Source organism: Misgurnus anguillicaudatus, chromosome 18 (genome assembly GCF_027580225.2).
Source record: "Misgurnus anguillicaudatus chromosome 18, ASM2758022v2, whole genome shotgun sequence".
Taxonomy (NCBI): domain Eukaryota; kingdom Metazoa; phylum Chordata; class Actinopteri; order Cypriniformes; family Cobitidae; genus Misgurnus; species Misgurnus anguillicaudatus.
Window position 1 is genome coordinate 16,383,417 of NC_073354.2, and position 27,689 is coordinate 16,411,105.

Here is a 27,689-nt window from a genome sequence, read left to right on the forward strand (position 1 = left end):
AACAAAGTACTTTAAACGTAGTTTATTTATATAGCAAGCAAAAAAACAACACGTAGGCTACCTAGGAAACCAAAACATTTGTTATTTTTGACGAGGTATTTGTTCAAGAGTTCAGTTTAGCAAATAGTCAGACCATTAAAAAACTGAAATTGGAAGTAAAGGCCGGACTAAACTGGAAGTAAAGCACATGTGTCCGATGAAACGGTCTAAACTGATGTTTTATTACTTAGAATAGCATCTAGGGATACTGATACTTTTGCTTTTTCCTCTTTGTTTCAAAGTCTTATGTCATGAAATCTTAAAAGTCCAGAGCGTACAACTGCAGTTCTCTCGTCATTGTCACCCAACTGAAAATAATGACACAACATGCATTCTGTTATGCTAATCCAAAACAAATGGCTAGAGGACACGTAAATTGTATCAATTTTAAAATCTCTGATTCAACACTGTATTTGATGCCCAAACATACTGCTGAAATGCACAGGAATGAGCACAAATGGTCAGCTGTAATTGAGGCTTTTGGCGATTAATGTAATTGTTACACCCGTAATTATAATCCCGGTTAGTTTTCGATTTATTGTGCAGTTCTGGTATATAGTAGTTTTTTCTTGCTGTGGTATCAAACCTGTTACTTAAGAATTTCTGTTGTATCTTGTTTTCTGTTCTGTTGTACTCGACGCATTATTGCCCTAACAGTTTACTATTTAAGCTTTCTCTGTTGTTTGTAATGCTTATTGCTTTGATTTGTGCTCTACTTTTGCAGGAGCAGCGCTTGCGATATCTGAAGCAGCAGGAGCGGCGGCAGCAGCAGGCCGTGTCTGAGACCGAGAAACTGCAGAGGCTAAAGGAGAGGATGGAGAGTCAAGAGGCCAAACTCAAGAAGATCCGAGCTATGAGGGGCCAAGTGGATTACAGCAAAGTCATCAACGGCAACCTGTGTATGTACTTGATCATCCACCTTTAACCTGAGACGCAACAGAGTTTGACATTTATTTCAAATGTTTCTTTAATCGGGTTAGTACACAATAGGTGAAGGCGATTATGAAAAAAGCCTGGTGTATAAGGCTGGCTTACTTTATTTATAAAAAAAATGAGTTTTCTGCGGTCTTCTGTTTATTTTTTGCTTATTTAGGCTACATCACATTGTTATCAATAATTATGTTGAGTACTGTATAATATGTCTGTTAATCATGCATGCGTTTCATTCTGTTACCTAGCAACAGCTTAAAATCCACTATACAGCGATGCATTTTTATTGAACATGATGTGGGAAAAAATATATCCCATGTATGCGATCGTAAACCCATGTCTACATTTGCATAACCCCTGTGTGTGTGGTCTGTTAGCTGCAGAGATCGAGCACATCAGTGGGCTGTTCCAGGAGAAGCAGGCCGAGCTGCAGGGGGCTGTGTTGAGGGTGGATCAGCTCAGCCAGCAACTGGAGGATCTGAGGAGAGGCAAACTGAATGGCCTGCAGACTCTCGGGGGTCAGGTCACCGGCACCGCTGCTCTGGAGCTCCGCAAACTCTACCAGGAGCTGCAGGTAAACACACTCAACTCATAGTCAGCACAAGTAAACAGTGATTTAATATAGTAGCTAGGGAAGTCACTTGATTAAAACAAATATTTTGAGTGGCAATGGCAGTTTTATTTATATAGCACTATTTGCAACCAGAGATGACCAACGTGAGCATTGAGATTTTACTCCATATTGATGTCATTGTAGATTTATTTATGAATGTGGTGACTGTGAAGGCCATTTGTGTCCACCAAACTCATTGTCATGTTCAAGTATCCAGTTTGACATGATCTGAGCTTTGTGACATTTACAAAACCAGCCTGTAAGGCACCAAAACCATGCCACATTCAAAGTCACTTAAATCACCTTTCTTCTCTGTTCTGATGCTTGGAGTGACCCTTGGGGTCAGTCCTACCCCAAGCCACTTTTTTTAGTTTAAAAACATACAAAAAATTCAGCTATTTGAAATAATATTTATTTTTAATGTGCTTTCTAATGTTTATATATACATAAATTCACAAAATGTATCACTAAAGTAGTGATGTTGAGCAGTTGGCCACATCCAGTAAAATGAATGGGCCTCTATGGGCATCTGCTGGTCGAAATGATTTGTTTCCTAAACTGTAATTCTTTTGTTTTTTTTCTAAACACCAAACGGCCGAAATCAACACATAACATCTAGATCAATATCTGAAAACTAAATTTAAATCAAATTTAGATGATAATTTATGTGAATTTTTCATAAAAATTACAGGCAAGCTAATGGTGTAGTTGAGGGATTGAGTGGTAAACCGGTACAAAAGTACTTCATATCTCAGCATTTCACAGCATTCATGTATAGATAGGAAGTAAAAAAAAGATATATTTGTATCTTTAAAAATTGATATTTTTTAATTTCTGTGGTAATTTTTACTCCCGTGGAGCTATAACGGATACAGGAACATAGGGGCTTATGAGGGTTAAAGCAGATCCTTTTACCCATCTCCCCATGTATCCAAATAAGTTGCTGCACCTTGATTGGTTTATTAGATGTTTGCATTAATGAGCAGTTGAATATGTGTATCATATGATTGTTTGGGCTAATACGTTTCCTGTCTTGTCTCTGTGTGATGCTTGACTTCCCTGTATCACATTTGCGATGACATGGATCGTAATTTTCTGGGACTTTTCTGTCAGATCCGTAACAAGCTGAATCAGGAGCAGAACAGCAAACTGCAGCAGCAGAAGGAGCTGTTGAATAAGAGGAACATGGAGGTGACGCTGATGGACAAACGTATCAATGAACTCCGAGATCGACTGCACAAGAGAAAAGCTGAGGCACGTCAAAAAGAAAACCTTCCTGTAAGGCCAGGAGTGCGTCAGTCGCTCACAACTATTAGATTGATTCTTGATTTGTTTAGCAAGCTTGTTCAAAAACCACTCACACACGTGAAGTTGGCAGAAATGTGAGAAATTCTTCAATATAGAAGCTGATTAATTTCAGCGAGTTTTTAATTTCCATTTTGTCTTGCAGCTGAATCGAGTAAACGGTCCTCCCTCTCCTCAACCAGCTTCTGGAAATACTGGACGCGTGGCTGCTGTAGGACCCTACATCCAAGTCCCAGTGCCAGGCAGGCAAGAAGGTTATGTAGTGCCCCCTGAACCCCTCAAACCTCAGTCACTGGGGGTCAACACCCCAGCCAACCATGGCCGTCCCAAATCAGGTGAGTCCACAGATGTTTCTTTATGATAGTGCCAAAGTTTGATTAGAAATTAAATGCATGTCCTCTATAGCTGGCTAGTATGTGTACTTTCTCTTAAAGACCACATTGTGTATCCTATCACCTCCTGCTACGGGTTTCCTCTCTTTAGTTTGTTCTTAAAGTTGATTTCTACTTTTCTTCTAACCTCTTGTTTCATTTCTGCACTGTGATGTGTGTTTCTCTCTTCTCTTCGCTGTCCCTGTACTTGCTGTTGTGGTTTTTGTGGGTGGGATTAGATGGAGCGAGAAAGCCTCCCGGTCCCTGGAAGGTCTCTGATTTAGACATCACAGTGGACCCCATTGCCCCGCCCCCTCCAGAGCCCCGCCCAGGCCATGGGGCTCCACCCCCAGTCTCCTGCTCTCCAGCAGGTTCGGACGGCGCCTCGCGTGAGTGGGAAGGTGTCTGGCAAAGGGTGGGAGGAAAGGCCTCTGAACCTTATTCAGTGTAGTGGGCAGGATCAAAGCACTCTTAGACCTTAGTTTAATGTGTTCTCCCACTCATAAATGACTTTGTACCTGAAGAATAATAATAAGAGATTGATGCAATTTACATTGGGGTCTAAAGTCTGAAAATCTGAAATTTAGGATACTGTATAAAGCATTATCCCATAAAATTAAGAAGACTTTGAATTATTAGGTTACTGATTATTACATGAACAAATTTCCAATCTTGACCATTCCTTGTTCAGAATGTCAGATTTCCTTGTTTCCATCCCATAGTTCCAATGAAATGTTTGGAACGTCTCAAAATCATTCTGGAACCAAAATTATCATCAGTACCAATCATTCATAATGACCCTCATTCTGTCTTAAACAATTATTCCTAGCAAATTGAATGTTGCTGTGGTTTTCTCTTGGATTATTTTCTTTTGAACAGCTGCTTCTGTTTCCAGACAGAGCTCATGCTCACAACAAGGATTTCACGACATGGACAGCAGTACCTTGATAACACATTAGGATACATAAGATAAAGCTGGTAAATTAAATGAAACCTTGTCGATTTATTTGTTTTAATGTGGCACAAAGTCTCAAGCTGCTGATCCTGTTGTTGTCTTTAAAACTTAGGAAGAAATGTGATTTGAAGTCGGTTGTATCACACAAGTTAAGATATGCTGGGATGGAAAAATCTGCTCTGATAAGGTTCAGTGGGGTCTCAGCCTCCTCGTCCCTGCTTTGTGCATTGGTTGCATTTCCTCAACAGGTCTTATGTACATTTAAAGACTTGATTTGAGCAGGAAGCATTTCGTCATTCTAACATAGCTCAACTAATTTGGTGATTTAATAAGTAATGTACAATAATAGCTTATGGCATTGTTGAATTGAAGTCTGAAGATTGGTTGCTCTTTTTAAACCTTATCTTTAACTTTCAAATGGTTTCAAATGGATCGTCTTTCAAGGTCTTGCCTTTCAAATGGTTTCAAATGGATCGTCTTTCAAGGTCTTGCAAACTATCTATTACGGGGGTCTTCAGTCTTTCACAGGGCAAGGTGTTTTGTTTTAGTGGATAGAAAACTGAAAATGAACCCCTTTTGTATTTTTTTATTCTGTATTTTAAACCATATAATATGTATATTCATATAGGAATAGAATAGAATAGAATAGAATACATGTATATTTATATGAGTTTCATGATGCAATGCTTATAATACTTAACATACTTTTTGATGATCAAATCCATTAACCTCTTTTGAAGACCCCTGATTTATGATACTTTACAGTAACCTCCGTTCAGAAACAATTTTTAAGTGCAGTGTCTTGGTCTTTTAACAAACCTGACTTCCATACAGAACAGTGTTATATTACAAGCCTCTTAACTCAAGAAGATCAGTCATGTTTGATGCAAGCATAGGCTCTACCATACATTTACTTCTGCGCTGTCTAATATACTAGCATTGCTGTTCATCATACTGCCCTTATAACTAGATTGTAGTTGTAAGGGGCTTTGTCTTTTGTTACCTTATGTTAATGCTTCCACTTTTTCCTAGTGAACGATGCCAGCTGGCCCACCCTTACCAAGGGCAACGCATCACTCAAACCACCTGACTGGAAAGAGTCTGGAACAGACACAATCAGTAAAACAGCATCACCTGCAGGCACTCCCTCAGATAAGGTATACATATTTAAAGCCGCTTTTCTATTGTCTGTGAATCAGGAACTGTTGCAGTTTGCCCCCTAGTGGCAGTCCTGTGTATTTTTGAATACGATTTTTGCATCTCCAGTAAGCAAGCATTTACTTTCTGCTTATTGATCATGATAGGACAAATAAATACTGCTATTATACATATTTATATTGTCATTCTTAAATCTTTAACCGGTTTCACATTTTTATTCAGATTCAAGATACTAGTAAGTTGGTCCCAGCTCCTCCCAGTAAGCCCCAGCCTCCCCCTTACGGAGCCCACACCAGCAACCACCCGCTCTCATCCGCCAACTCTGGTTCCACCAGCTCTTTGGACCGCCGTAAAGACGTTCCTCTCCGGCCTGTGCCCAGCTTACCCAACAACCCACCACCACCGGCCTGGCCCCGGGTTCCGCCAGCACCCACCGGCTCATCTTCTCAGCAGATCCAGCAGCGTATTTCTGTCCCCCCTAGCCCCACCTTCCAACACAGTCCACCATTTTTTCCCCCTGGGGAGAGGCCAGACCCTCCTCTGGCTGTAGCTGTAAGGCCCTTCATCCCAGACAAGGGTTCTAGACCTCAGTCACCCAGGAAAGGCCCGGCCACTATGAACTCGAGCTCCATCTATCACATGTACCTACAGCAGGCAGCACCCAAAAGTTTCCCCATGAACAGCAAGCCTGCAGTCAAAGCAGGTAAATTATGCAACAACAAGAATGTTTATTTTTGGATTTTTGTGTATAGTTTTGTTGAGAGTCTCTATTCTTTGTCTACAGTATATGGTAAGCCAGTCCTGTCTTCCAGTTCCACGCCCTCCTCTCCTTTACCATTTGGTGGGGTCTTTCCTGCCCTGCAGGGTCCTCCAGGAGACATGTGGGAGAGTGAGCTGGATTTTGAGGGCATCCCCGAGCCACCCCCGCCCAACGTAGACCACATACCACGACCCCTCAGCCCCACTAAACTCACACCCATGGTGCACTCACCTATGCGCTACCAAAGCGATGCTGAACTGGAGGCCTTGCGCAAGAAAATGCTCCACGCTCCACGTCCGCTCAAAAAACGCGGCTCTATTACGGAGCCAGAGGGCCCCAACGGGCCCAACATCCAGAAACTGCTGTATCAGCGGTTCAACACCCTGGCTGGAGGGATGGAGGGGGGAATCGGAGGTGTGAACGGAAGCGGAGTCACTCCATTCTACCAGCCATCTGTAACAACAGGTGAAGGTCTCTTTGATCCAGACAATGGAAATCCACCATCAGATACACAATTTCAGCCTCATGAGGGCGCCATTGCTGAAGCGGTTGTCCAGCAAGGGGATGCCAACGATAATGAGCCCCTGAAGGAAGCAGCTGAAACCCCCCCGGGACCAGAACCATCAGAAGATAGTAACAATAATCCCGCTGAACCTTCAGCCACCTTGCCGAGCCCAGTAGCTGAGGCCGGCACACCTGAAGAAGCAGATACGTCCTCCTTGCCCACGGTGGGTGTGCCGAAACATACATACTTCACATACAAATTTAAAGGTCCCGTTCTTTCTGTGTTTTTGAAGCTTTGATTGTGTTTACAGTGCACAATATAACATATGTTTAGGTTTCACTTGTAAAAAAAACACTTATTTACTTAACTCTTTAGTGCTGTTTTCACTGTCCCCAAAAACGTGCTGATGTCTTTCTTGTTCCATGAAGTCCCTCCTTCAGAAATACGTATCGAGTTCTGATTGTGGAGCTTGTTTAGTGTGTTGTGATTCGATAGCAGCTAGCTTAGCAGAGCCGTTTGAGCTAAAGCTGGTGACTGACGTATTCCTCTGGGCGGAGTTTAGTCAAAAACTGTTTTATTGACATCATTAGGGCTGCAGCTATCGATTCTTTTTGTAATCGATTAATCTAGCACTGAATCGATCGATTAATCGAGTAATCGGATAATTTTTTTGTGTGTTTTTAAACAACCAAAACAAATAATGCATAACGAAAATGACTTGGCTGTAAAATGTTCAAGCATTTGGCTTTTATTTCTAAAAAAACCCAGAGGTATTTGGCTCCAAGAAATAAGCCTATTTATTTCATTAGTGTTTATAAGTGCCAGTGCCAACAATTAAACACTTTAATTTATTAATATGCACAACAGGTTTCATGCTGTAATCTAGCCCTGACATCAAAGTAAATATCTGGTTTATGTACATTTCTACACCTGCAGCATTTACCATTAGGCTTTTAACATATAATATATCATTTCTGGGGTGAGCCTATTTGCTATGGTAACAACCTGTGTGTATGCGCGCACGTGCACTTGTGTTTGTGTGTGTGCACGCGTTCTGTGCGTGAGGAAGAGTTACACCCTAGTCAGACGTTCAGTTGCTTCATTGCATTTTGGTACTGCAGAAATACATACATTACTTTTCAATAGAACGCTGCATTTGGTTTGCATCACTTGCATTGCGGTGCATTTTAGGTTAAGAATCCGTTCGAAAAATCACAACATCACGTCCCGCTGTATACAGTGAATGCATGCTGAAATTATTGTTGCGTGGCTACATAAAAGTTTAAGCATATGTGATGCATTGCGCGATCGGTCTGACTCGCGTGAGAGAGAATAACTTCCTTATGCCAAACTCCAATAAGACCATATATTTGCGCTATGATTGCACTGTGGTGCCGTTTTTTGGTACACACACCTGTAGTGCCTGCGTGTGTGTCAAGGGGTTCTTTTTTAATCTATACTGTCCTGCAATTGAACGTGAATACGTTTACTACTTAAAAACATCAAAGCTAAACATCATATCTAGTCAAACCGCATAATGACATCACTACAAATACAGTATGGGATTAAAATCAGCGGAAGCTACGTTACCTTGTTTCATCGACGCTTGGTGAAACAACAGTGGATGTTTTCAGTTCAGATGCTGAACGTAATGATAATGTAATGATCCCAAACTTTAGACAGTCTCTCTCTGCCGTTTATGGACATATTCGCTCCGCCATCGCGCCAACTAAATTCAAAACGTACCACGCGCTATGATGTGCTTCCTGAACATTGAACAACGGTCCGTGTGAATCAGATCTCGGCGCGTGTAGGAATTTAACGAGGCTTCGAGGCAGAATTTTTGCCTCGAGGAATTTTTTGAATCGAGTAAATCGAGTAACTCGATGAATCGTTTCAGCCCTAGACATCATTCAACCGGGAAGTAGAGGGCTGTAGTCCAAACCGTTCGTTCGCTGTAGGCTTTAAAAGGGGAATTCTGTTTTGAGCTTTATCATTTTGCAGGAATTATTTATGTTATTATAGCAACATTACACAATAACTAAAGTAAAAAAAAATGGGATCAGGAAGATTGTGACCTTTAAAGGTGCATTGTGTAACTTTCAAAAGGATCTTTGTCCTGTGGTGACTACCGTAGCTTCACGATGCGTTTCGAAAGGGAGGGGTGAGCCCTGGACTGAGCCGTTAGTTGCAATTCACAATCTCATCACCACTAGATGCAGCAAAAAATTTTATACACAACACCTATAAGCCACTTTTGCTTTACTTACTTAATGCAAACATGATCTGACCCACTCGGTTCTTTGTGAACCTCTGAATCTGTCTAACCCTTTTCACACAGAGATTAAGGAAAATACACATAAAATATGTGCGGGGTTTGTCCGAACAGATTAATTTTTGGTTTATTCACACTGCTAATGATTTTCTGTAATTTTTGTGTGCATTGACACGCACACCTTAAAGGATTAGTTCATTTTCTTTAAAAAGAGATTCAGATATTTGCTCACCACCATGTCATCCAAAATGTCTTTCTTTGTTCAGTCGAGAAGAAATTATGTTTTTTGGGGAAAACGTTCCAGGATTTTTCTTACTTTAATGGACCCCAACATGTAACCGTTTAAATTTGCAGTTTCACTGGAGTTTCAAGGGACTCTGGACGGTCCCAGACAAGGCATGGGGGTCTTGTCTAGCGAAAAGATTGTCATTTTTGACAAGAAAAATAAAAAATATGCACTTTTGAACTACAACTTCTCATCTATCTCCGGTCCTGTGAGGCTGCCAGCCAACCTCATGTAATTGCGTAATGGCGTAGAAAGGTCACGTGTTACATATATGAAACGCACATTTGCGGACCATTTTAAAAAATAAACTGACACAAAGACATTAATTAGTATCATTCCACATAAAACAACGTTGGAACTCTGTCTCCACACTTGTAAACACTGGGGCGTAGTTTCGGCGTGATGATGTATTACCTGAGGCCGCGCTGGCGCATCACAGAACCTGAGATAGACGAGAAGTTGTAGTTTAAAAGTGCATATTTTTTATTTTTCTTGTCCAAAATGACAATCGTTTCGCTAGATAAAACCCTTATGCATCGTTTGGGATAGTTCTTTAAACTCCATTAAAACTGCAAATTTAAACTGCATTACAACTGTTATGTGTTGAGTTAAGTGTTAAGTGTTGGGGTCCATTAAAGTCCATTAAAATGAGGAAGATCCTGAGATGTTTTCCTCGGGGAGCAGTGTCTTTTCGACTGAACAAAGAAAGACATCAACATTTTGGATGACATGGTGGTGAGTGAATTGTCTGGATTTCTTTTTTAAGAAAATGGACTGATCCTTTAAGATCCTGTAAAGACAAGTGATGTAGTTAAAGTCTCGCAGTTGGTAGGTCTTTCCACAGCGTCTGAAGTTTACTAATTATCTGTGATTTTTCTCTCTCGAGAAACCATGCGCGTGCATTTTAGTTTATAACAAGATCATAAAAGCATGTGATACGCTGTTCTGTAATGTGACGAGCTCCCTGATCTCTGCCAACCTTTCTACTACTAGGTCCCATTTACGGGAGCGATCCCAGAACATTTACGGGACGTGTTTGTGTTCACACAGAATCCTCTCTGCCAATTTTACGGAAATTTTCTGGGACCAAAGTGCTGTGTGAATGGGGTTTCTGTGTGTTCAACAGGGTAAACGGACTAACCTAAAGAAACCAAATTCAGAACGAACCGGTCACGGCCTAAGAGTGAAGTTCAACCCACTCGCCCTGTTACTGGACGCCTCACTGGAGGGAGAGTTTGACTTGGTACAGCGAATAATCTATGAGGTAAATACCTAACGCCTATGCAATGTCAAAAAATCTATCCGCCTTATTTTTATTAACCAATTTTTGCTTTATTTTGTAGGTTGACAATCCCAGCACCCCTAACGACGAGGGCATCACGCCCCTCCATAATTCAGTGTGTGCTGGCCACCACCACATTGTCAAGTTCCTGCTGGACTTCGGGGTTAACGTAAACGCTGCAGACAGTGACGGCTGGTGAGTGATCGATTATTTAAGACATTTAAGTCATGTTAATAATTGTAAAAGAGATTCAGCCTAGCAAGATGTGTGTAGACTGTTTGACTGAAGCAAAGTGTTGTGTGCAGGACACCATTGCACTGCGCTGCTTCCTGTAACAGCGTACACCTGTGTAAGATGCTGGTGGAGTCTGGCGCAGCCATCTTTGCTACCACAATCAGTGACGTGGAGACGGCAGCAGACAAATGTGAAGAGATGGAGGAGGGCTACATACAGTGCTCACAATTCCTCTATGGTAAGAGTACACATGTGCTTCTCTTCCATTATATGATTGCATTTGATAACTTTGTTACGTTTGGTTTTGCAATTATATACCTTTCTTATATCCTCTCTCTCTCTCTCTCTCTCTCTCTCTCTCTCTCTCTCTCTCTCTCTCTCTCTCTCTCTCTCTCTCTCTCTCTCTCTCTCTCTCTCTCTCTCTCTCTCGCACAGGTGTGCAAGAGAAGATGGGTGTAATGAATAAGGGAGTTGTGTATGCGCTTTGGGAATATGAGGCTCAGAGTGCAGATGAGCTTTCGTTTCAGGAGGGTGATGCCATCACTGTCCTGCGCAGGAAAGATGACACAGAGACAGATTGGTGGTGGAGCAAACTCAATGATAAAGAGGGCTACGTGCCACGTAACATGCTTGGGGTAGGTGCACACACACAAGAAAGCAATACTGTGAAAACACAGTAAAGTCTTTAGAGAGTAAGGTCAAAGGTTGAAATGAAAGGATTAGTCCATTTTCTTTAAAAAAAAAAATCCATATAATTTACTTACCACCATGTCATTAAAAATGTCTTTCTTTGTTCAGTCGAGAAGAAATTATGTTATTTGAGGAAAACATCCCAGGATTTTTCTCATTTTGATGGACCCCAACACTTAATGCAGTTTAATATTGCAGTTTCAAGGGACTCTAAATGACCTCAAACGAGGCATAAGGGTCTTATCGAGCGAAACGATTGTCATTTTTGGCAAGAAAAATAAAAAATATGCACTTTTAATGCACGCAATTGCCTAATGCCGTGGAAAGGTCACGTGTTACATATATGAAATGCACATTTGCTGACCATTTTAAACAATAAACTGACACAAAGACATGAACTAGTATCATTCCACATACAACAACGTCGAAACGGTCCTCTTTTTCCACACTTGTAAACAATGGGGCGTAGTTTCGATACGTCATCCGTGACCTCTTGACGTGATGACGTATTATGTAAGGTTGCACTGGCGCGTCAAAGGACCGGAGGAAGACGAGAAGTTGTGGTTTAAAAGTGCATATTTTTTATTTTTCTTTCGAAAAATGACAATCGTTTCGCTAGATAAGACCCTTATACCTCGTTTGGGATCGTTTAGAGACCTTTGAAGCTACGTTGAAACTGCATTAAAACTGTTAAGTGTTGGGGTCCATTAAAATGAGAAAAATCCTGGAATGTTTTCCTCAAAAAAACATAATTTCTTCTCGACTGAACAAAGAAAGACATCAACATTTTGGATGACATTGTGGTGAGTAAATTATCTGGATTTTTTTAAGAAAATTGACTAAACTTTGATGCTCATAATCTCATAAATCACAAACAGGGTCACTATTAAGCTGTATTCAGTATTTAGCCCCAAATTTCTTTTGCACTGTGTATGCAGTATGCTTGTTATTTATTTGCTTTTGCTAAATCTCCATTTGTTTGTTTATCTATAGCTGTACCCCAGAATTAAACCACGTCAGAGATCTTTGGCATAACCCTCCGCTTGGCCACGCCCCTTTCCTGGGTGATTGACTGGACTGATGTATTGGGGTATAGAGGCTCCGTCTTTCACCTCTATGTGCCACTTTGACAACAGAAGGCGTGAAGCTGCTAAACCCTGAACACCCCCCCACCAGAGACACTATCAACCTAAAGCGCTACATACAAACACATACACATAAACACTAATATAACGGCCAAACACGCTGCCTCAGGTTTCCAGGTCTGCCTCTGTCGTCTCTATCACCTGTCCTTAGTGTAACCCTCCACCTGTCACACATGAATATTGTATCTTGATTCATATAAAATTGATCATAACTCGTGGATCATAGCACTAATCACTTGAACGTATGCTTTTCTTTTGTGTTTGTAAGCTTTTTTTGGGCTTGGCTTTTACCCATAATGCTTTGCATTCAGTGCTTTGTCATTGAGGGGATTCTGTATTATTTGAACTGATGCAAGAGAGATGCTGTGTAATGCAAGTTCAGAATATAGGAGGAGTGTATGCGCACATACATGAATTTTATAGCTGACAAAACAATTGAACTGGAAACGTGTGGGAGCAAAGAACAAACTGTTTGAAATGAGAACAAAATTATCTGTAGCATAATATGATCTGACCTATGACTGAGGAAAAACTCATAATATACTAATGGGTATGGCATGGATCATAAAATGTGCGTATACGTGAGAGAATGTGTTGAATTTGGATTTTATGTACGTGTTTATGAGTTTGATTTATTTTTTCTTCCATCGCAAGAGAGGTTTTACAGCATAAGAGTGCTTTGAAGTGTGTGAAAGAGAGAGAGATTGAGACTGTGTGTGTGTAATAGAAAAAAGCCAAGCTGGTGCTTTAGAACCTTGAAGAACCATTATAAGTATATCATCGTAAGTATTTAGTCTACACAGACTGACACTTTACCTTGTCAGTTAAAGAGGGTTTGGCTTGACAGCTGTTGTGTTGAAGCGCAACACTTGGATTGAGTTTATTTTTAAGCTTTTCTCAACTAGCACTCGAAAGCGTATTTACTTTATTTGACTCTTTTTACTTTGCGTTATATTATTCAAGCCCACTCCACTCTTGTTTTTAATCAAGTGAGATGATTTTTATATTCTGCCGTAGAGGCAGTAAAGAGCTTTATCGTGGAGTTTTACCCTGTAAATACTGTGAGAAAGATGCTTGACTCAATGCTGTTAGACTAAACTGCCCGTGTGGGCTTCTGTGAATACAGTGACTCACACCTTGTGTTCAATTCATGTGCACAATAAAAGAAATGAGTCATAGCAAGAAATGGTTGTATGTTTCTGTTTTTTCTGTTCAAATGTATTGATTTCCCATATGGCAAAAAAATAAATTTCTCTGTCCAAAAATGTTTTAAATATTTGCTAAATATATTTTTTAGAATGTTATGCTTGATTGAATATATTTTTGAATTTGGAAATGTATTTAGTTTAAAACTTCATCAAGTTTCAACATATATTTCAAAATGTATTTCAAATGGCAAACGAAAACATTTCTAATTTTACATTCCATATGGATTTTTTTAATATATATTTTTTAATATATAAATGTTAAATACAAGCTAATTTTATAAAGTTTGTTTTTGAAGTTGAAAATATACTTAATTTTAACCTTTTTATAACTGTTATGTTGACAGGTTCGTGACATAAAGGTTTTCGGTAACACTTTACAATAAGGTTCATTGGTTAACATTAGTTAACTACATTAGTTAACATGAACTAATAATTAACTGCACTTTTACAGCATTTATTCATCTTTGTTAATGTTAATTTCAACAATTACTAATACTTTATTAAAATCTTGTTAACATTAGTTAATGCACTCTAAACTAGCATGAACAAACAATTAAAGCTTACATTTTTATTAACTAACATTAACAAAGATGAATAAATACTGTAACAAATGTATTGCCCATGGTTTATTCAAGTTAGTTAATACATTAACTAATGTTAACTAATGAACCTTATTGTAAAGTGTTACCAGGTTTTCATCCAATACGTTGTGAATATAGGGCTAAATAAATGTTTTAATGCTTTAAAATGTATTAACTTTTTAAATATATTTTAAAATATACAAGAAATGGCCAAAAAAAAATACATCAGTGAAAATATATTTTTGTAAACACATTCCAAAATATATAGCAACAAATATATTTTGGCTATTTTTGGTATATTTTGAAATACATTTTATATAAACAAGTTTTATAACTGCTTGCATTATAACATGGAAAATGGATTGTGTAAATAAATAAAAAAATGCAGAAATAAAAAATGCAGATATAAATAGTTTTGTCAATTTTTAATTATATATTTTTTGTTTCATTTGTGTATTTCTTCACTTATTTCTGCATTAATTAATTTATTAAAGTCATTTTTCATCCTCCATATTATTTTAGTGTGGCCTTATTCAAAATCGAGCAGCCCAGACCTTATTTTAAGTGCATGTTGGTAACGAGCTCTTTAAACACATTTGCCTATTTGAAACATTTTGTTCGAAGTGAGGTGTTTGCACCAGGTTTGCACTGAATATCACAAGGCATAATTTTCCTATTAAAACCACCGATTATATTTAATAATGATGAAGCAAGGTACAATTATGCATAATCCAGGCTGCTAACTATACTATAAAAGGCAGGAAGTGATACGTATTCATTTGAACTGAATATAGATCAGTAATCCTTTGAATGACTAATTCATTGATATTTTAGTTTAAATACAGTGGGATTTTTTGCACTGATGGTTTCGAAGTATAAATGTGTCCCAAACACTTTCCATCAGATTTTATGGATAGTTCACTCTGTATAAACGACTTTACAATTATTAAATTGTTTTCCACAATTAACTGTTCTTGGATTGATAAAAAAAATTATTTTGCCGGATCATGTGTTTCTAAGGTCAGGTTTGATCTGAATAATGTGCTTATTGTAAATATAAAACGTTTAGCAGTTGGGTCATTCTACAGAAATGTTCACTTTTGGTATGTCAAGATGTCTTAAAATGTATTTCTTTTTCTAACACTTAAACTTAGACCACATTATTAGATTACTCTTTGACTATACGAGTACACATAAATGACAGCTTAATGATTTTTTTATTTTTCGTGTGCATGTACTTAAAGACTGCATAAACCTTATTTTTGTCACTGCTGTTACTTTACTTGTTTAGCAATATTAAAGGTGTTTTTGAAATATTTTTAAAAAATTTCAGATTTAAAGCTTATTTCTTAAGTGTAGCAGAATTCAATACATTTAAAATTATCATCTTGTCACATGTAAAAGATTTTATTTAATGTGAAAGAAGAAAACATAGTAACACCAGTGACACATCAAATCACGAGTCACTGATCTTCACTGGTGTTACCCATAAGGAAGGAACACCAGTGACAATTTTCCTGAAAACTGCATTTTACAAAATTGCTACTGCAAAGTATCAAACCACATGTTGTCAATCATTGTATACTCACTAAATTAAGTAGTTTAATCAATTTGTATTCTAGTTTTTCGCAATTCGCAAACAATAAAGGAGGTCATACCAGTGACTTAAACTAATAGCTTCATATGAAATCATGAGATAAATGAAAAGATTTCTGATAACTGAAAAGAGACAGTGACTTGAAAGAAGAAAGTCAAGTGATGTCGTTGTTTTTGATTAAAAAAAGCTTTTTTGTTAAATGGTAACACCAGTGACACAACTCCAGGGGACCACTTTTTTCATTATATATTTTATATTTATTTAGCATTTTGTTTTTTAATGTAATCATATATTTGATAGTTATGGACACATTATTGTATTTTAAATGGAAGAAAACACTGTTTTTGGATCTCTGTACATGACTGTGAGGACGAGCACTTCTGTGGTGCTTGGAATTTTAATTAATAAATATTGCTACATTGATGGCTCAAGGTGTAATTGTTCAAATAACAGTGTCATTTTAAAATATAAAAAATTGTAACCCTAAAGTGTTTTCTCAAGTGTAATATTTCTGTAAAGGCCAGGGACAGAAAGATTTACACTTCCGTAGAATGACCCTGATATCGTTTAATTTATGTATAAATTACAACTGCAACAAGGCGAAAGCATGACCCCTGGTACCTGTTACTTTTCGCAGCGCTGGTAGGCGTGACCAAAGTTGTTTGCAAAATTACTGCACACGTTTAATTAAGAGATTAAGAAACTAATTGGCACGTCAGGAACAAGTTTACAAAACTACACAAACACGTCCTGAGATTTAAATTTCACAACAGAATTTGGCCTTTTGTTTACCGTGCGCCCCCTAGAGGACAGCACGTTAATGTTTCGCAAAGCTTACGGCTTTAGATTTGCTTAAATACGTTAGATTTTCTATGACAACCATTTATTACAGTACTTATCGTTTTAAATCATAACGTTGGAGGTCATTTTTTTTCTATTTTATCGTCTTTATAGTGAATAAACCAATAACATTTAAACCGATAGTTATAGCTCATCTTGACCACTGGATGGCAGTACAAGATCGCTTTGACCGTGCAGTTTAAGCAAATATTAAATGTTTTAACAAACTAGGTCGTTTAAGGATTTGAAAATGAATTTGTACATTAGAGACAAAACAGCAGCATATGTGGTCCTGAAATTTGTGATACCATTAGAAAAAGGGATAGATCGTCTTACACTTAATTCCTCAAGCGTCATGCATTAACAGATGAATCCTATAGCACTCAAATATCAATCCCATTTAACAGCTATGGTACCATCTGCTCAGTGTCCACGTTTGTACCAGCTGGACAAACAGAACATTAAACAAAACCGATTGATCAATGACTTTACGGTGGCAACCAAGCAAGTTTAAAATTCAAAACAGCAATAAACACTTGCACGCAAGAAACTCCATGGGCCAAAGAGACTTTATTTCTGGTGTTAAGATCCATCTCCAACATTGCAGGACGTTTGACATACAAAATCCTTCACACTGATGGAAGACTCATCTAACTTAAGTGCCACTACCGTTTGGGTGGAGTGTATTCCTTGATGTACTTAAGATTATTGGTACTGGAGAACTGGTGGAGGCGGGGAGGAGTTAATTTGGGAGTCATGATGCTTCACTTCTGTTCAGGCATAAGGTCATCGATCGAATCGCCTCCCTCCAGACGCTTCTCCATCTCTACAAGCAGCTTAACGCCATCCACCACCATCTGAACCAGCTCCACCTCAGAGAAGCCCAGACGGTCTGCGTTGGAGATGTCAAAGACACCACCTACTGCAGCAGTGTCAACTCCACCTGGAACAAAAATGACCTCATGTAATATAGAAATGCATTACAAGTCACGCTATCCTAAGAGATACGGTTCCCAAAACGTACCCGTTCCACGCTTTTGGAGCCTCAGCCGTTTAAGGATCTCACCAAATTTCTCATGCTTGCTTACGTTGGGAAGTTTAACATGAACGCCAGCACGCAACCCTGTGCCCAGGTTGGAGGGGCAAGTTAAAACGTAACCCAAGTGCTCGTTCCACATGAACTCGTGGCCCTTCTCTTTAAACAAAGACTCGATCTGCAAGACGTACGGGTCAGAATGTAAAACATTAAGATAACTGCATTTCTTTACACAGTAAGCCAACGTTATAGCTCAAGGACAAACCTGTGTGAGGCCCGTGCAGAAACGGTTAAAAACTTCTTTCATGTTTCCACCTTTCTGCATGGAGATGACACGTAGGTGATCTTCCTCATTAACCCAGACCAGGAATGTCTTATTGTCATTGTGCCTGTAACAAAGTCAAATAATCTGCATTAAAAAAAAGTTCAGATTATGAATTTCATACATTAAGACAAGCCCAGCAGCCCACCCTCACCAGATCCCTCGGGCATCGGGCCAATCACGAGCCATTCCTGAAGCCAGCAGCAGTGGGGACACGGGTTTATCAAACAGGAAGTGATCGTCAATCAGCTGCTGCTGCTCTTCGTCCGTCATGTCTTTAAGGGCATAGTACTTTCCTTTCAGGTCCCCATCAAGGGCTCCCAAAGCTGGAACACATACATAAACAGCCTTAAGGCACCACAACAACATGGTAGATACCAGAACACAACTGCCATGTTGACTGGATGGCAAATTACTAACCATCAATATTAGCTTACCCTCAATAGACAGATTTTCAACGCCACGTCTCTCTCCACGGCTGCAGTGGGGGGGCAGGCAGAATCCTCGGATGCTCCTGCCGGTTCGCACTCTTGAGCTCAAAACGTAGTTGGGGTCAAGGTCGTCTCCACCCTATCGAAACAAGAGCGAATTTACAGCCGACCCTTAAAAATGAAGCCCGATTAGATGCGCAGAACAGAGGTATGGTATACCTGGAGGTTGTCTGGGTTAAGGTCAGTCTTGTGTGTGTCTGTGGGTTTATAGCCACCATGGCGGTCCTCAATAACGGGGTCCAAAAGATCTTTGAACACCTCATATGTCTCCTCATCTCCAGCGACGCAGCCGACTGTCATGATGAAGGGATGGCCTGTAATACAGAGAAATGTTCAACCAATGCTTTTAGTGGTGAGCATTCTGGGATTTTAATATTCTGATGATAGACCAACAATGAGCTGACAATTGAATTATTTAGACACAATCTCCCTTTGTTTCACTTCCACTTAAATCTCAGATCTAAAGGGTTGTTGCACACTAAAGTGCATTACTGAAGAATATTGGCATACCACCAAGTTCACAGTAACGGGCATGAGCAAGCAGTGTCACAGAAAACTCATGCAAATCATGCTACAAGAAAACGTAATGTTGAGGGCATACCAGGCCCAAAAAGCTTTAAATGTGCCTTTCAGAGTTAGTTTGCATACTAAACGGAATTAAACATGCACCTGAAGGTGCGCTTTTAAGACACCAATGAAGCTATGGGAACGTAGCAAATATTGATCACTTTTTCACCAATGCAACATTGTGGGAAATTTATGTACTAAACAAATGGATTAAAGACCCACTGAAGTGCCTAAAACGTGCAGCCTTGTTTGATGCGTTGGTACAATAGAGACAGAGCGCAGTGCATCATTACCCGAAAACCACGCCCACCAGGGGAACAAAATCCATCCGTCTCCATTGACTTTATTGCGAGAGGCCGCCTCCTTGTCATTTCTGGCTTATTACAAAAACAGAATGCCTAAAAGCTGCTGTGTGACAGGGTGTACTGCTAACAATCTAAAAAAAGTAAGTTTTTATAAGCTGTCGACCCCAAAAAATTAGCGTTTAAAGACACAAGTGAAAACAGGCAACTTTTCATAGTACTACTTTTAGTAGAACAGCGCCCACTAGAGGGAAACTTAGTCGGCGATCCATTTTTCTCCTTAAAGGCTAGGTTTTACGGTTTGACAGCCTATAAAAACGCATTTCTGGGTTTCTTGGCTTGCCAGCTGCACATATTGTCACACGGCAGCTTTTAGGCATTCTTCTGTTTTTTGTTATAAGCAAGAAATGACAAGGAGGCGGCCACCCGCAACACAAAGTCAATGGAGACGTTGTTCTTCTCTTATCCCCGGTGGGCGTGGTCTTTAAATTAGCATAACTGCGCTCTGTCTCCATTTCCACTGAAACCGGAAGTTAGGGCGGGGCATATTTAATGGCTCCTCCTCCATTTCAAATAACCAAAAGCGTTAAGTACAACCTCACAACCTGGAGTCTGATGAGATGGGTGCAGAACAACATTATATAAACATTGATCTGTATTGGTGAATGATAATGTTTTGAATGCTTTTCTCTTTAAAATGAGAAAAGATAAAGTTTAAGCACACAAATGTATAAATATCCCTGAGGCTGACATAAAGTAAATGTCAAGGCTTTGGATAAAAGTATGCGTCAAGCACAAAAATGTATTTCTAGTGCGTAAACGTAATGTTAAAAATGGAAACAGGGGGCCGGTTTTCAAAAGCAAGGACACTTAACGTTACCTGGGTTATCGACCCCTGTCTGGATGACGTCATCCAAGGTAAATCCGCTTGGAGTTTGTTTGTCCCGCAGGCTGGCGTACATCTCAGGAGTGAGCACCTTCGCCATGTGGTTATTGTGCTTGCTGAGGTCGGGATACTCCTGCTCCGCGGAGTAGTTCATCTTCAGCAGATTGTGAGTGTTACCGAAAGGCATGGTCGCGTTTACCTGCAAGAAAACACACCGTTCACCTACGAACTGAAGGCCACGAACTGAATTTCAATTCGGTTCAGACGCAATTACGACAGCCCCTCAGCTGCATTCATTATGACGTAATCGCATTAAAAGATAATTTGATGCAACAAACGCAATTTAAATGCAATTGAAATTTGCTTAGACTGCAACGGCAATAAAGACAAATAAATAGCGATGGCGCGAGGCGTCATGCTGGCAGTAAATATGATGGAATGTGTCGAGCGCGCGCCCGATTAACGATGCGTCTTTAGCTATAAAACGCATGCAGATTTTCAGTTATGTAATACCTTCTGTGCAAAATAACGGTACTGGATGAGAATGCTTTGCTAGTCTTTGATGCACACGAATGCGTAATGCGCAGTACTGGAAAACGTCCTTGTAGATAAAGGAGGCTGACTGCAAGGTCGTTACTGATGTTCGGGACAAAAGCACCTTGTCATGCACGTATCCGCGTACTTTCAACCAATGTCGGACAATTTAAATCGTTTATATACATATATATTGCTGTATTAAGAGCATTGGGCTTAAAGCGTTGCGGTAAGATAAACAGCTTCTCATGTCGTCAACAAAATCTCAGTTATTCTCTATTATTCTCAATATTAACAACACATTGCTATACTAGTCAATGCCACACACGTATTTTTCCCAGTAAGTTAGATATATCAGTGTCTTCCGAATAATAAAACAGTCAAGACGTAACGTTATTTGAAAACGTCAAATAAAACTGCCATTTTAAAAGCAACATACCTTACACTGTTTTCCTTTGGGAAAGTGGTCTTAATCCTTCCTAAAGTCCAACAGATCACACACAAAGACTGATAACGGTGTCCAGTAATAAGCTGCTTTGTGGGGTTTTTATACCCTGCACGAGCTTTCTTCTGATTGGACGCTATTTGAGTCCATTCATTTTATTGGAGAGGGAGCCGCATCATGTCCACAACATCAAGTATTTGCTTACATTGATCACGTGATGCTTTCTCCTTGACGTCTCGTTATGATTGACAACAAAATTGAACAATGAGGAATTTGATTCATGCGCTTGTATTAAGACGTCTTTGATTAGCATACAATATGTAACTGAGGCACGGTTTTATTGTTGTGACTAGACAGTTAGTTCTAGCTGTCTGATCTTAACGTATCACTAAAGCACGAGCAGTTTAGTTAAAATTGCATTGATTTTTAGTGAATGTGTGCTTGTATATTATTTACTACAATTTCTTTTTTTTTCATTAAAAGTGCATTTTATGTAGCATCTTATGTGGTTTAATTCCTATGTGGATCTTTAAATTGCCAAGTCATGTTGCCAGATTGGTGCTATCTGTACTGCTTTTTTTAAGATAGATAGATAGCACTATCAGAGTCTTCTGGATTTGGGGGCTTTCTGGTATGGGGAAGGAAGTGATAGGGCTACTGGTTCCTAAACTTTGTGACCTTGTTGCTATTGACTGTATGTGTCAAAGTATTAATAATGTGTAAATTAGTATTTGCTGTCTTTATACTATCTTCCAAGATGCCAGTGGTCTTTGATGTTGTGCCCAGTTTGGCCACACCCCTTCTTTTGTGATGTCGGGGGTATACAGCCTTCACTTTAAATTTCGCTGACATTTTGAGTACAGAAAGGGAAAACCAGACAGGTAAAGCAAACACATCAATTTATCTTGACATTGACATGTCAATGGATGAGTCAGCAGAGATCTTGCTTTAATTCGAAATACTTTTACACCAACAGTGAGAAAGAGAATGACTATGAAGCTCCAGACTGCCTCTGATGATTATTCATGATGGCAGGATTTTTTTCCATTCAAGGCTATGGACTGGTTTGTTTCTCTCCAGTAGTTCACAGAGTTCACATTTTGACAGGGTGCGACAAAGGCTGGGAGTGCTGATGTCATAGGAGGCTACAGTAGCACGTTTTGTGTATGTGTGTGTGAGTATATGCATTTTCTCATCTTTATCTCCTAAATTTTCTGAAATTCAAAACTTTGGAAGGAATATGGATGGACATAGCATCGCTGCTTGTATCCTTGCAGCTTACACTTGCATGCATTGGCACTGGCAGGTCTGGTGGATTGGCATAGCCATGTTATTTAACAGCAAAAACTCTTGGTAAGGCAGCATGGTATTTCAAATTAATCTGGTTGACCAATGAAGTTGATGAATGATGCATAGTGAGCAACATCAAACATTGGTAAAATGCTTATGTGAACTCATAATGCATTGGTAGAGTATAACATCAACTAAACCAGATTTTATTTGTACATAATGTACCCCCCTCCCATGGCACATTGTGTGTCAAGCCCTTATGACAGGGAGCTGTCAAAATCACCCTTTCCTCTTGACAAGTCTCTCATTTGCATTGCTCTCGAGAGCAATCCACTCTTTAATCCGCTCTTTTCCTCTTCAGTAACCTTGCTGAAGCTCCGTGGAGAGACAAAATCAGCATTTAGTAATTACAGATGGGAGGCCAAAAATTATTCAAATGCATTTCGCATCTGTTGTGTATTGCAGCACTTTTGAAAGATGCTTTTACTGCATGTTGATGGTCTCTAATTATTCATTTACAATTTGTGACCCGCCTTTTAAACCCCAGTTAAAGTAATTTTTTTTAGTGATCGTTTATAATGTATTCTGAATATTTTGTAAAAAATGAACCTTGATAGCTTTAATATTGACTGAGCAAGGTCATGCCAACAATTTAAATCATGACTGAAATCAAATTTTGATGTTCCTGATCTCATAATTATTATAAGATTTGAGAGTATACCATGGATTTCACAAACTGGGTCACATTTCATAGCATTGGAAAAGCGAGCCTACATTTCTCCTTCTGTTTATGTGCACTGATACAATACAGTACACCATGCAGCTTTGCAAAGTCAGGGTGATTTATAATATTCAAGCTTTGCTAGACAAAGTATGCTGCTCACAGTTGTGTGTTTGAGTCACCAATCTTGTGGTTTTCTGTGATTACGCTTACACGAAGTCATCCGCAGGATAATTTGCATTATTTGTTTGCATAAAGATCACCACAACTGACTGAATTCACAGTGATGTTAAGCTGAAGGTCATGGCTAAAGGGATACCTCAGCTTTGGCTGTTTTGCTTGTTTTCAGCTGACGCATACCAGCCGGTAAAGGTATCCATTGCAGGTGATCTGCCTTAAAACAGCCTTGCTTGTTTGAGTGACAGTTGCATCCACCAATCAGCAACCGTCTGTTATCTGTTGCCCAATCCGGCAGCATCACTTTAAGGACCAGATGATTTTTAAACCAATGAGAGAGCAGGAACTCGTTAACCCTGTTTGCAGACATAAGGGTGTTTGTAGGATCACAGTGGTTGACTCGGAGCCAAATGTTTCTAGAAACTGCACTGGGATGGATAGATGCTCGTACTGTATGTATCACAATCCTATCACTGCTTTAATATAGAGGAAAGCAATTGTGAATTACCCAAAATAATATATTATTTAAGGATATAAACAAGAAGAAAAGCTGAGCTAGTGCATGACATAATAAAATAGTAGAAAACAACCGTACAACCATGGCGTATCGGCGAAACCTTTAGAGCGACATGGCATACGCTATTGTACCCAACAGCGTGACGCAACCTATTTTCCAGGTCTTCTATTCAGAGGCCGGTAAAGATCGCCTGCCTCGCCTTTGCTCTCTGCCTATTGTGGTCAAAGGGGCTGGCAATGGTAGATGCCATTTAAATTTTAACTAGTCAAATGAATTTAGGTCAGCATCGGCTTTCATAAGAACTCAATTATCTTGAATAATAAATCTAGACTGCTCACCCTCCTGCAGTGAGAGAGCCCATCCATGAGTGAAGAGCCCTGCACCAAACAACAGTGCATTCAGCTTCGGCTCTGAGAACACTGAGCACACTGTAGGGTTCAATACTTAACTGTTTATGGGTCTCATGGGTGCCGTGTATAAGTTGTAGGCTATATATACCGGATAACGCAATTCATAATTAACAGTTCATATTTTTGTCACACACACATACACACTTTGTTTTTGTATTTAACTTTTAGAAATGTATTAATTTTCACTTCTGTGGGAAGGTACAGAGTGTACTGTGCTTGTGTTACTGTGATCGTAAAGCTGCCATCCGTAACGTTTTTGGTTGAAAATAAACAAAAATCAGCCTGCAAGTATGAAGTATGCAGACTGATCTCACGGAAAGTCGTGTTATAGTCACGAAAAATGTGATTAATTTATTCGTGTCAATGGCACGAAAATTCAGCTTTTTTACATGCCTTGAGCACGAATGTCTTTTACATGTCCTTAGCACGAATTTCTATAAATAGTTTTTCGTGTCCGTGGCACGAAAATTCAGCTTTTTTACGTGCCTCGAGCATGAATGTCTTTTTCATGTCACTCGAACAAATTTCTATAAATTGTTTTTTGTGTCCATGGAACAAAAATTTAGCTTTTTTACGTGCCTTAAGCACAAATGTCTTTTTCGTGTCACTAGCATGAATTTCTATAAATAGTTTTTCGTGTCCGTGGCACAAGAATTCAACTTTTTGACGTGCCTTGAGCACGAATGTCTTTTACATGTCCTTAGCACGAATTTCTATAAATAGTTTTTCATGTCCGTGGCACAAAAATTAAACTTTTTGACGTGCCTTGAGCACGAATGTCTTTTTCATGTCCTTAGCACGAATTTCTATAAATAGTTTTTCGTGTCCGTGGCACGAAAATTCTGGTTTTTTATGTGCCTTCACAGCATGAATGTCTTTTTCGTGTTAATCGCACGAGTGTGCTCAAGGCACATAAAAATGCAGAATTTCTATAGAAAAGGTATTTAAGGTGGCCAATTGCAAGTTATCTCTTTGACTCTCCTCTGAAGAGTGGCAACATGGAGGCTTCAAAACAACTCTCAAATGACCTGAAAACAAAGATTGTTCAACATTATGGTTTAGGGGAAAGCTAAAAAAAGTTATCACAGAGATGTCAGTGTCCACAGTGAGGAACATAGTGAGGAAATTGAAGACCACAGCCACAGTTCTTGTTAAGACCAGAGGTGGCAGTCCACGTAAAATATCGGAGAGGCAAAGGCGAAAGGAAGGTGAGAATGGTCCAACGGGTGTCATGCATGGCGGCATTTTCCAATAAAATCACCACAGTCAAATTTGGTGGAGGTTTCATCATGCTATGGGGCTGTGTGGCCAGTGCCAGGACTGGAAATCTGGTTAAAGTTGAGGGTTGCATGCATCCACTCAATATCAGCAAATTCTTGAGAATAATGCTGAGTAATCCATCACAAAGTTGAAGTTACGCCGGGGCTGTATATTTTAACAAGACAAAAACCCAAAACACTGCTCAAAATCTACTTGGGCAGACATACAAATACATTCTGATATGTTCTGAAATGGCCATCCCAGTCCCCAGACCTGAATATCATTGAACAGCTGTGGGGGTGATTTAAAGCAGGCTGTCCATGTTTGGCAACCATCTAACTGAACTGGAGATGTTTTGTACGGAGGAACGGTCCAAAATACATTCATCCAGAATCCAGACACTCATTACAGGCTATAGGAAGCGTCTAGAGGCTATTATTTCTGCTAAAGGCACACAAAAGCTGTCTATTTCTTCTTTATTTTCACTTCTTCCAAGAACAGAAAGCTATGGAGCATTTTCGTCACCATAATGTTTGATTCCTGTTCTTTGTTTTCTTCTTGTTTGTTCTAAACTTTGTTTGCAATGGTGGTTAAGCTACTTTTCTTTGTATATCCTAAATTCTGAATGTCTTTACTTGTCCTGAATCAGTGCTAGAGTAATCATTTGAATAAGAAATCATTTGTACTACATATGTGTCGAACGTGGCCATCCACAAAAAAAAGTAGGGGTGCACCAATAAATGCTGATATACACTAATAATACGTGGGCGATAACTATTCTTAATCGCACAGCTGATATTATTCACAGCTATTTCATGTACTACGGCTTTTGATCAGCAAGTCCTTATCGATCTGAAATCACTGTTAGTTTGAGTCGTTATAACATGCATTTAAAAAAGCAACACTCGTCAAACATAATCATCATACATATTCTTTATTATCATGAAAATACCTGAAAAGGTTTGAAAAACAGCAATATAAATATATCCTTAAGCCATTTCCTGGAGCTGCGTGTCATAGCTGCATGTATATGGTTCTTCGTCTACAGCGCATATTGAGTTTCTGCACGAGAGCGCCCTCTGGCTTTTGGATGTAACGGCAATTTACCGTAATTTATTGAGAAGCATAGCAAGCATCATCGGCCGATATATCGGTGCACCCCTTAAAAAAAAAAAAAAAACGATACCAAACCCTCAAAGCGCACTTTCTATGTATGTAAATCTAAGAAGTGCGCTTTACCTTCTTGCTTTATAGATGGTACACTGTATAGAATTCAGAAATGGACAAAACGATTACTGACTTCCACTGTAAGTGTATTTATGTCAACGTTGTTTTTTTTTGTTGTTTTTGCAAACAGAGGTTAAAAATTCATAGTAATCGCAAACATCTGTGGCTTGCTTTTTATTTTCACACAGATTTATTTTAAAACATACAACAACATGTTTACAAAGTATAAGTATTTAGGCAGGAGTACTTAATAAAGGTGTGGCTTATTAGCCATCATTAAGTGCCCAGAAGAGCCTCTTATAAAGGCTATGGAAGCGAATCTTAGTTTGAGTTCAGTCTTTCTAAATCATGCTTGAGAGGGATTATGTATAATGGTTGTGAAGTGCTCTGCAGCAATCTCTCCCATTTCCCACAGTTTTTATGTTGTTTAATACTGTAGAGAGAAATGCATGATCTGCTGAATGCACAGAGCGCATTGCTGACTCTCCAAAAACCAGATAGTATAGAGCTTGTGGTACACACTCTGTATTACATAATACACACACTCCCTTCCCCACAGACATAACACACTCTGAGTCACACATTATGCGACGTCACAGTTTGTTATGAGGCTGTGGTGTTAGATTTGTCAGAGCTACATCCTTTGGGAACAGTTGTACTCAGCGAGATCCATATTGAACACACGGCTCTTGTTTTGCTGGTGCATGAGAAAATGCATTATCATATTAGA

The 27,689-nt window shown here is 39.3% G+C and overlaps 2 protein-coding genes across 8 annotated transcripts in view; one reads left to right on the plus strand and one right to left on the minus strand.

Moving 5' to 3' along the window:
• The window catches only part of ppp1r13bb (protein phosphatase 1, regulatory subunit 13Bb), a 50,320-nt gene extending 36,586 nt beyond the window's left edge, over positions 1 to 13,734 (plus strand). The window contains exons 7-19 of one of the 7 annotated variants that reach the window (XM_055185764.2): positions 764 to 938; positions 1,347 to 1,543; positions 2,696 to 2,860; positions 3,033 to 3,222; positions 3,498 to 3,647; positions 5,246 to 5,370; positions 5,594 to 6,074; positions 6,156 to 6,859; positions 10,324 to 10,461; positions 10,541 to 10,674; positions 10,785 to 10,951; positions 11,149 to 11,348; positions 12,397 to 13,734. In XM_055185764.2, the coding sequence (XP_055041739.2) occupies positions 764 to 938; positions 1,347 to 1,543; positions 2,696 to 2,860; positions 3,033 to 3,222; positions 3,498 to 3,647; positions 5,246 to 5,370; positions 5,594 to 6,074; positions 6,156 to 6,859; positions 10,324 to 10,461; positions 10,541 to 10,674; positions 10,785 to 10,951; positions 11,149 to 11,348; positions 12,397 to 12,438 (2,868 nt within the window). In that variant the 3' untranslated portion in view covers positions 12,439 to 13,734. Of the gene's footprint in view, positions 1 to 763; positions 939 to 1,346; positions 1,544 to 2,695; positions 2,861 to 3,032; positions 3,223 to 3,497; positions 3,648 to 5,245; positions 5,371 to 5,593; positions 6,860 to 10,323; positions 10,462 to 10,540; positions 10,675 to 10,784; positions 10,952 to 11,148; positions 11,349 to 12,396 lie in introns of all 7 variants that reach the window. The other 6 variants (XM_055185767.2, XM_073855945.1, XM_073855946.1 and 3 more) reach the window with 6 other exon arrangements.
• A 3,591-nt stretch (positions 13,735 to 17,325) lies between these two features.
• On the minus strand, positions 17,326 to 21,507 carry ckbb (creatine kinase, brain b). Its single transcript, XM_055186718.2, has 8 exons — positions 21,352 to 21,507; positions 20,373 to 20,577; positions 18,783 to 18,937; positions 18,570 to 18,702; positions 18,287 to 18,458; positions 18,076 to 18,199; positions 17,799 to 17,988; positions 17,326 to 17,717 (listed from the first exon to the last, which is right to left on the minus strand). Exons 2-8 carry the CDS (start codon positions 20,563 to 20,565, stop codon positions 17,539 to 17,541), a joined length of 1,146 nt encoding a protein of 381 aa, XP_055042693.1. The 5' UTR covers positions 20,566 to 20,577; positions 21,352 to 21,507; the 3' UTR covers positions 17,326 to 17,538.
• Positions 21,508 to 27,689: the final 6,182 nt, after the last annotated feature.

Excerpts from the sequence above, each read along its gene's own strand:
- ckbb (XM_055186718.2), bottom strand. The coding sequence starts at position 20,565 with ATGCCTTTCGGTAACACTCACAATCTGCTGAAGATGAACTACTCCGCG. Across the intron at positions 18,703-18,782 it reads TTAACCCAGACAACCTCCAG|GGTGGAGACGACCTTGACCC; the intron begins GTATACCATACC and ends TTGTTTCGATAG. Across the intron at positions 17,989-18,075 it reads TCTGCACGGGCCTCACACAG|ATCGAGTCTTTGTTTAAAGA; the intron begins GTTTGTCCTTGA and ends TACGTCTTGCAG.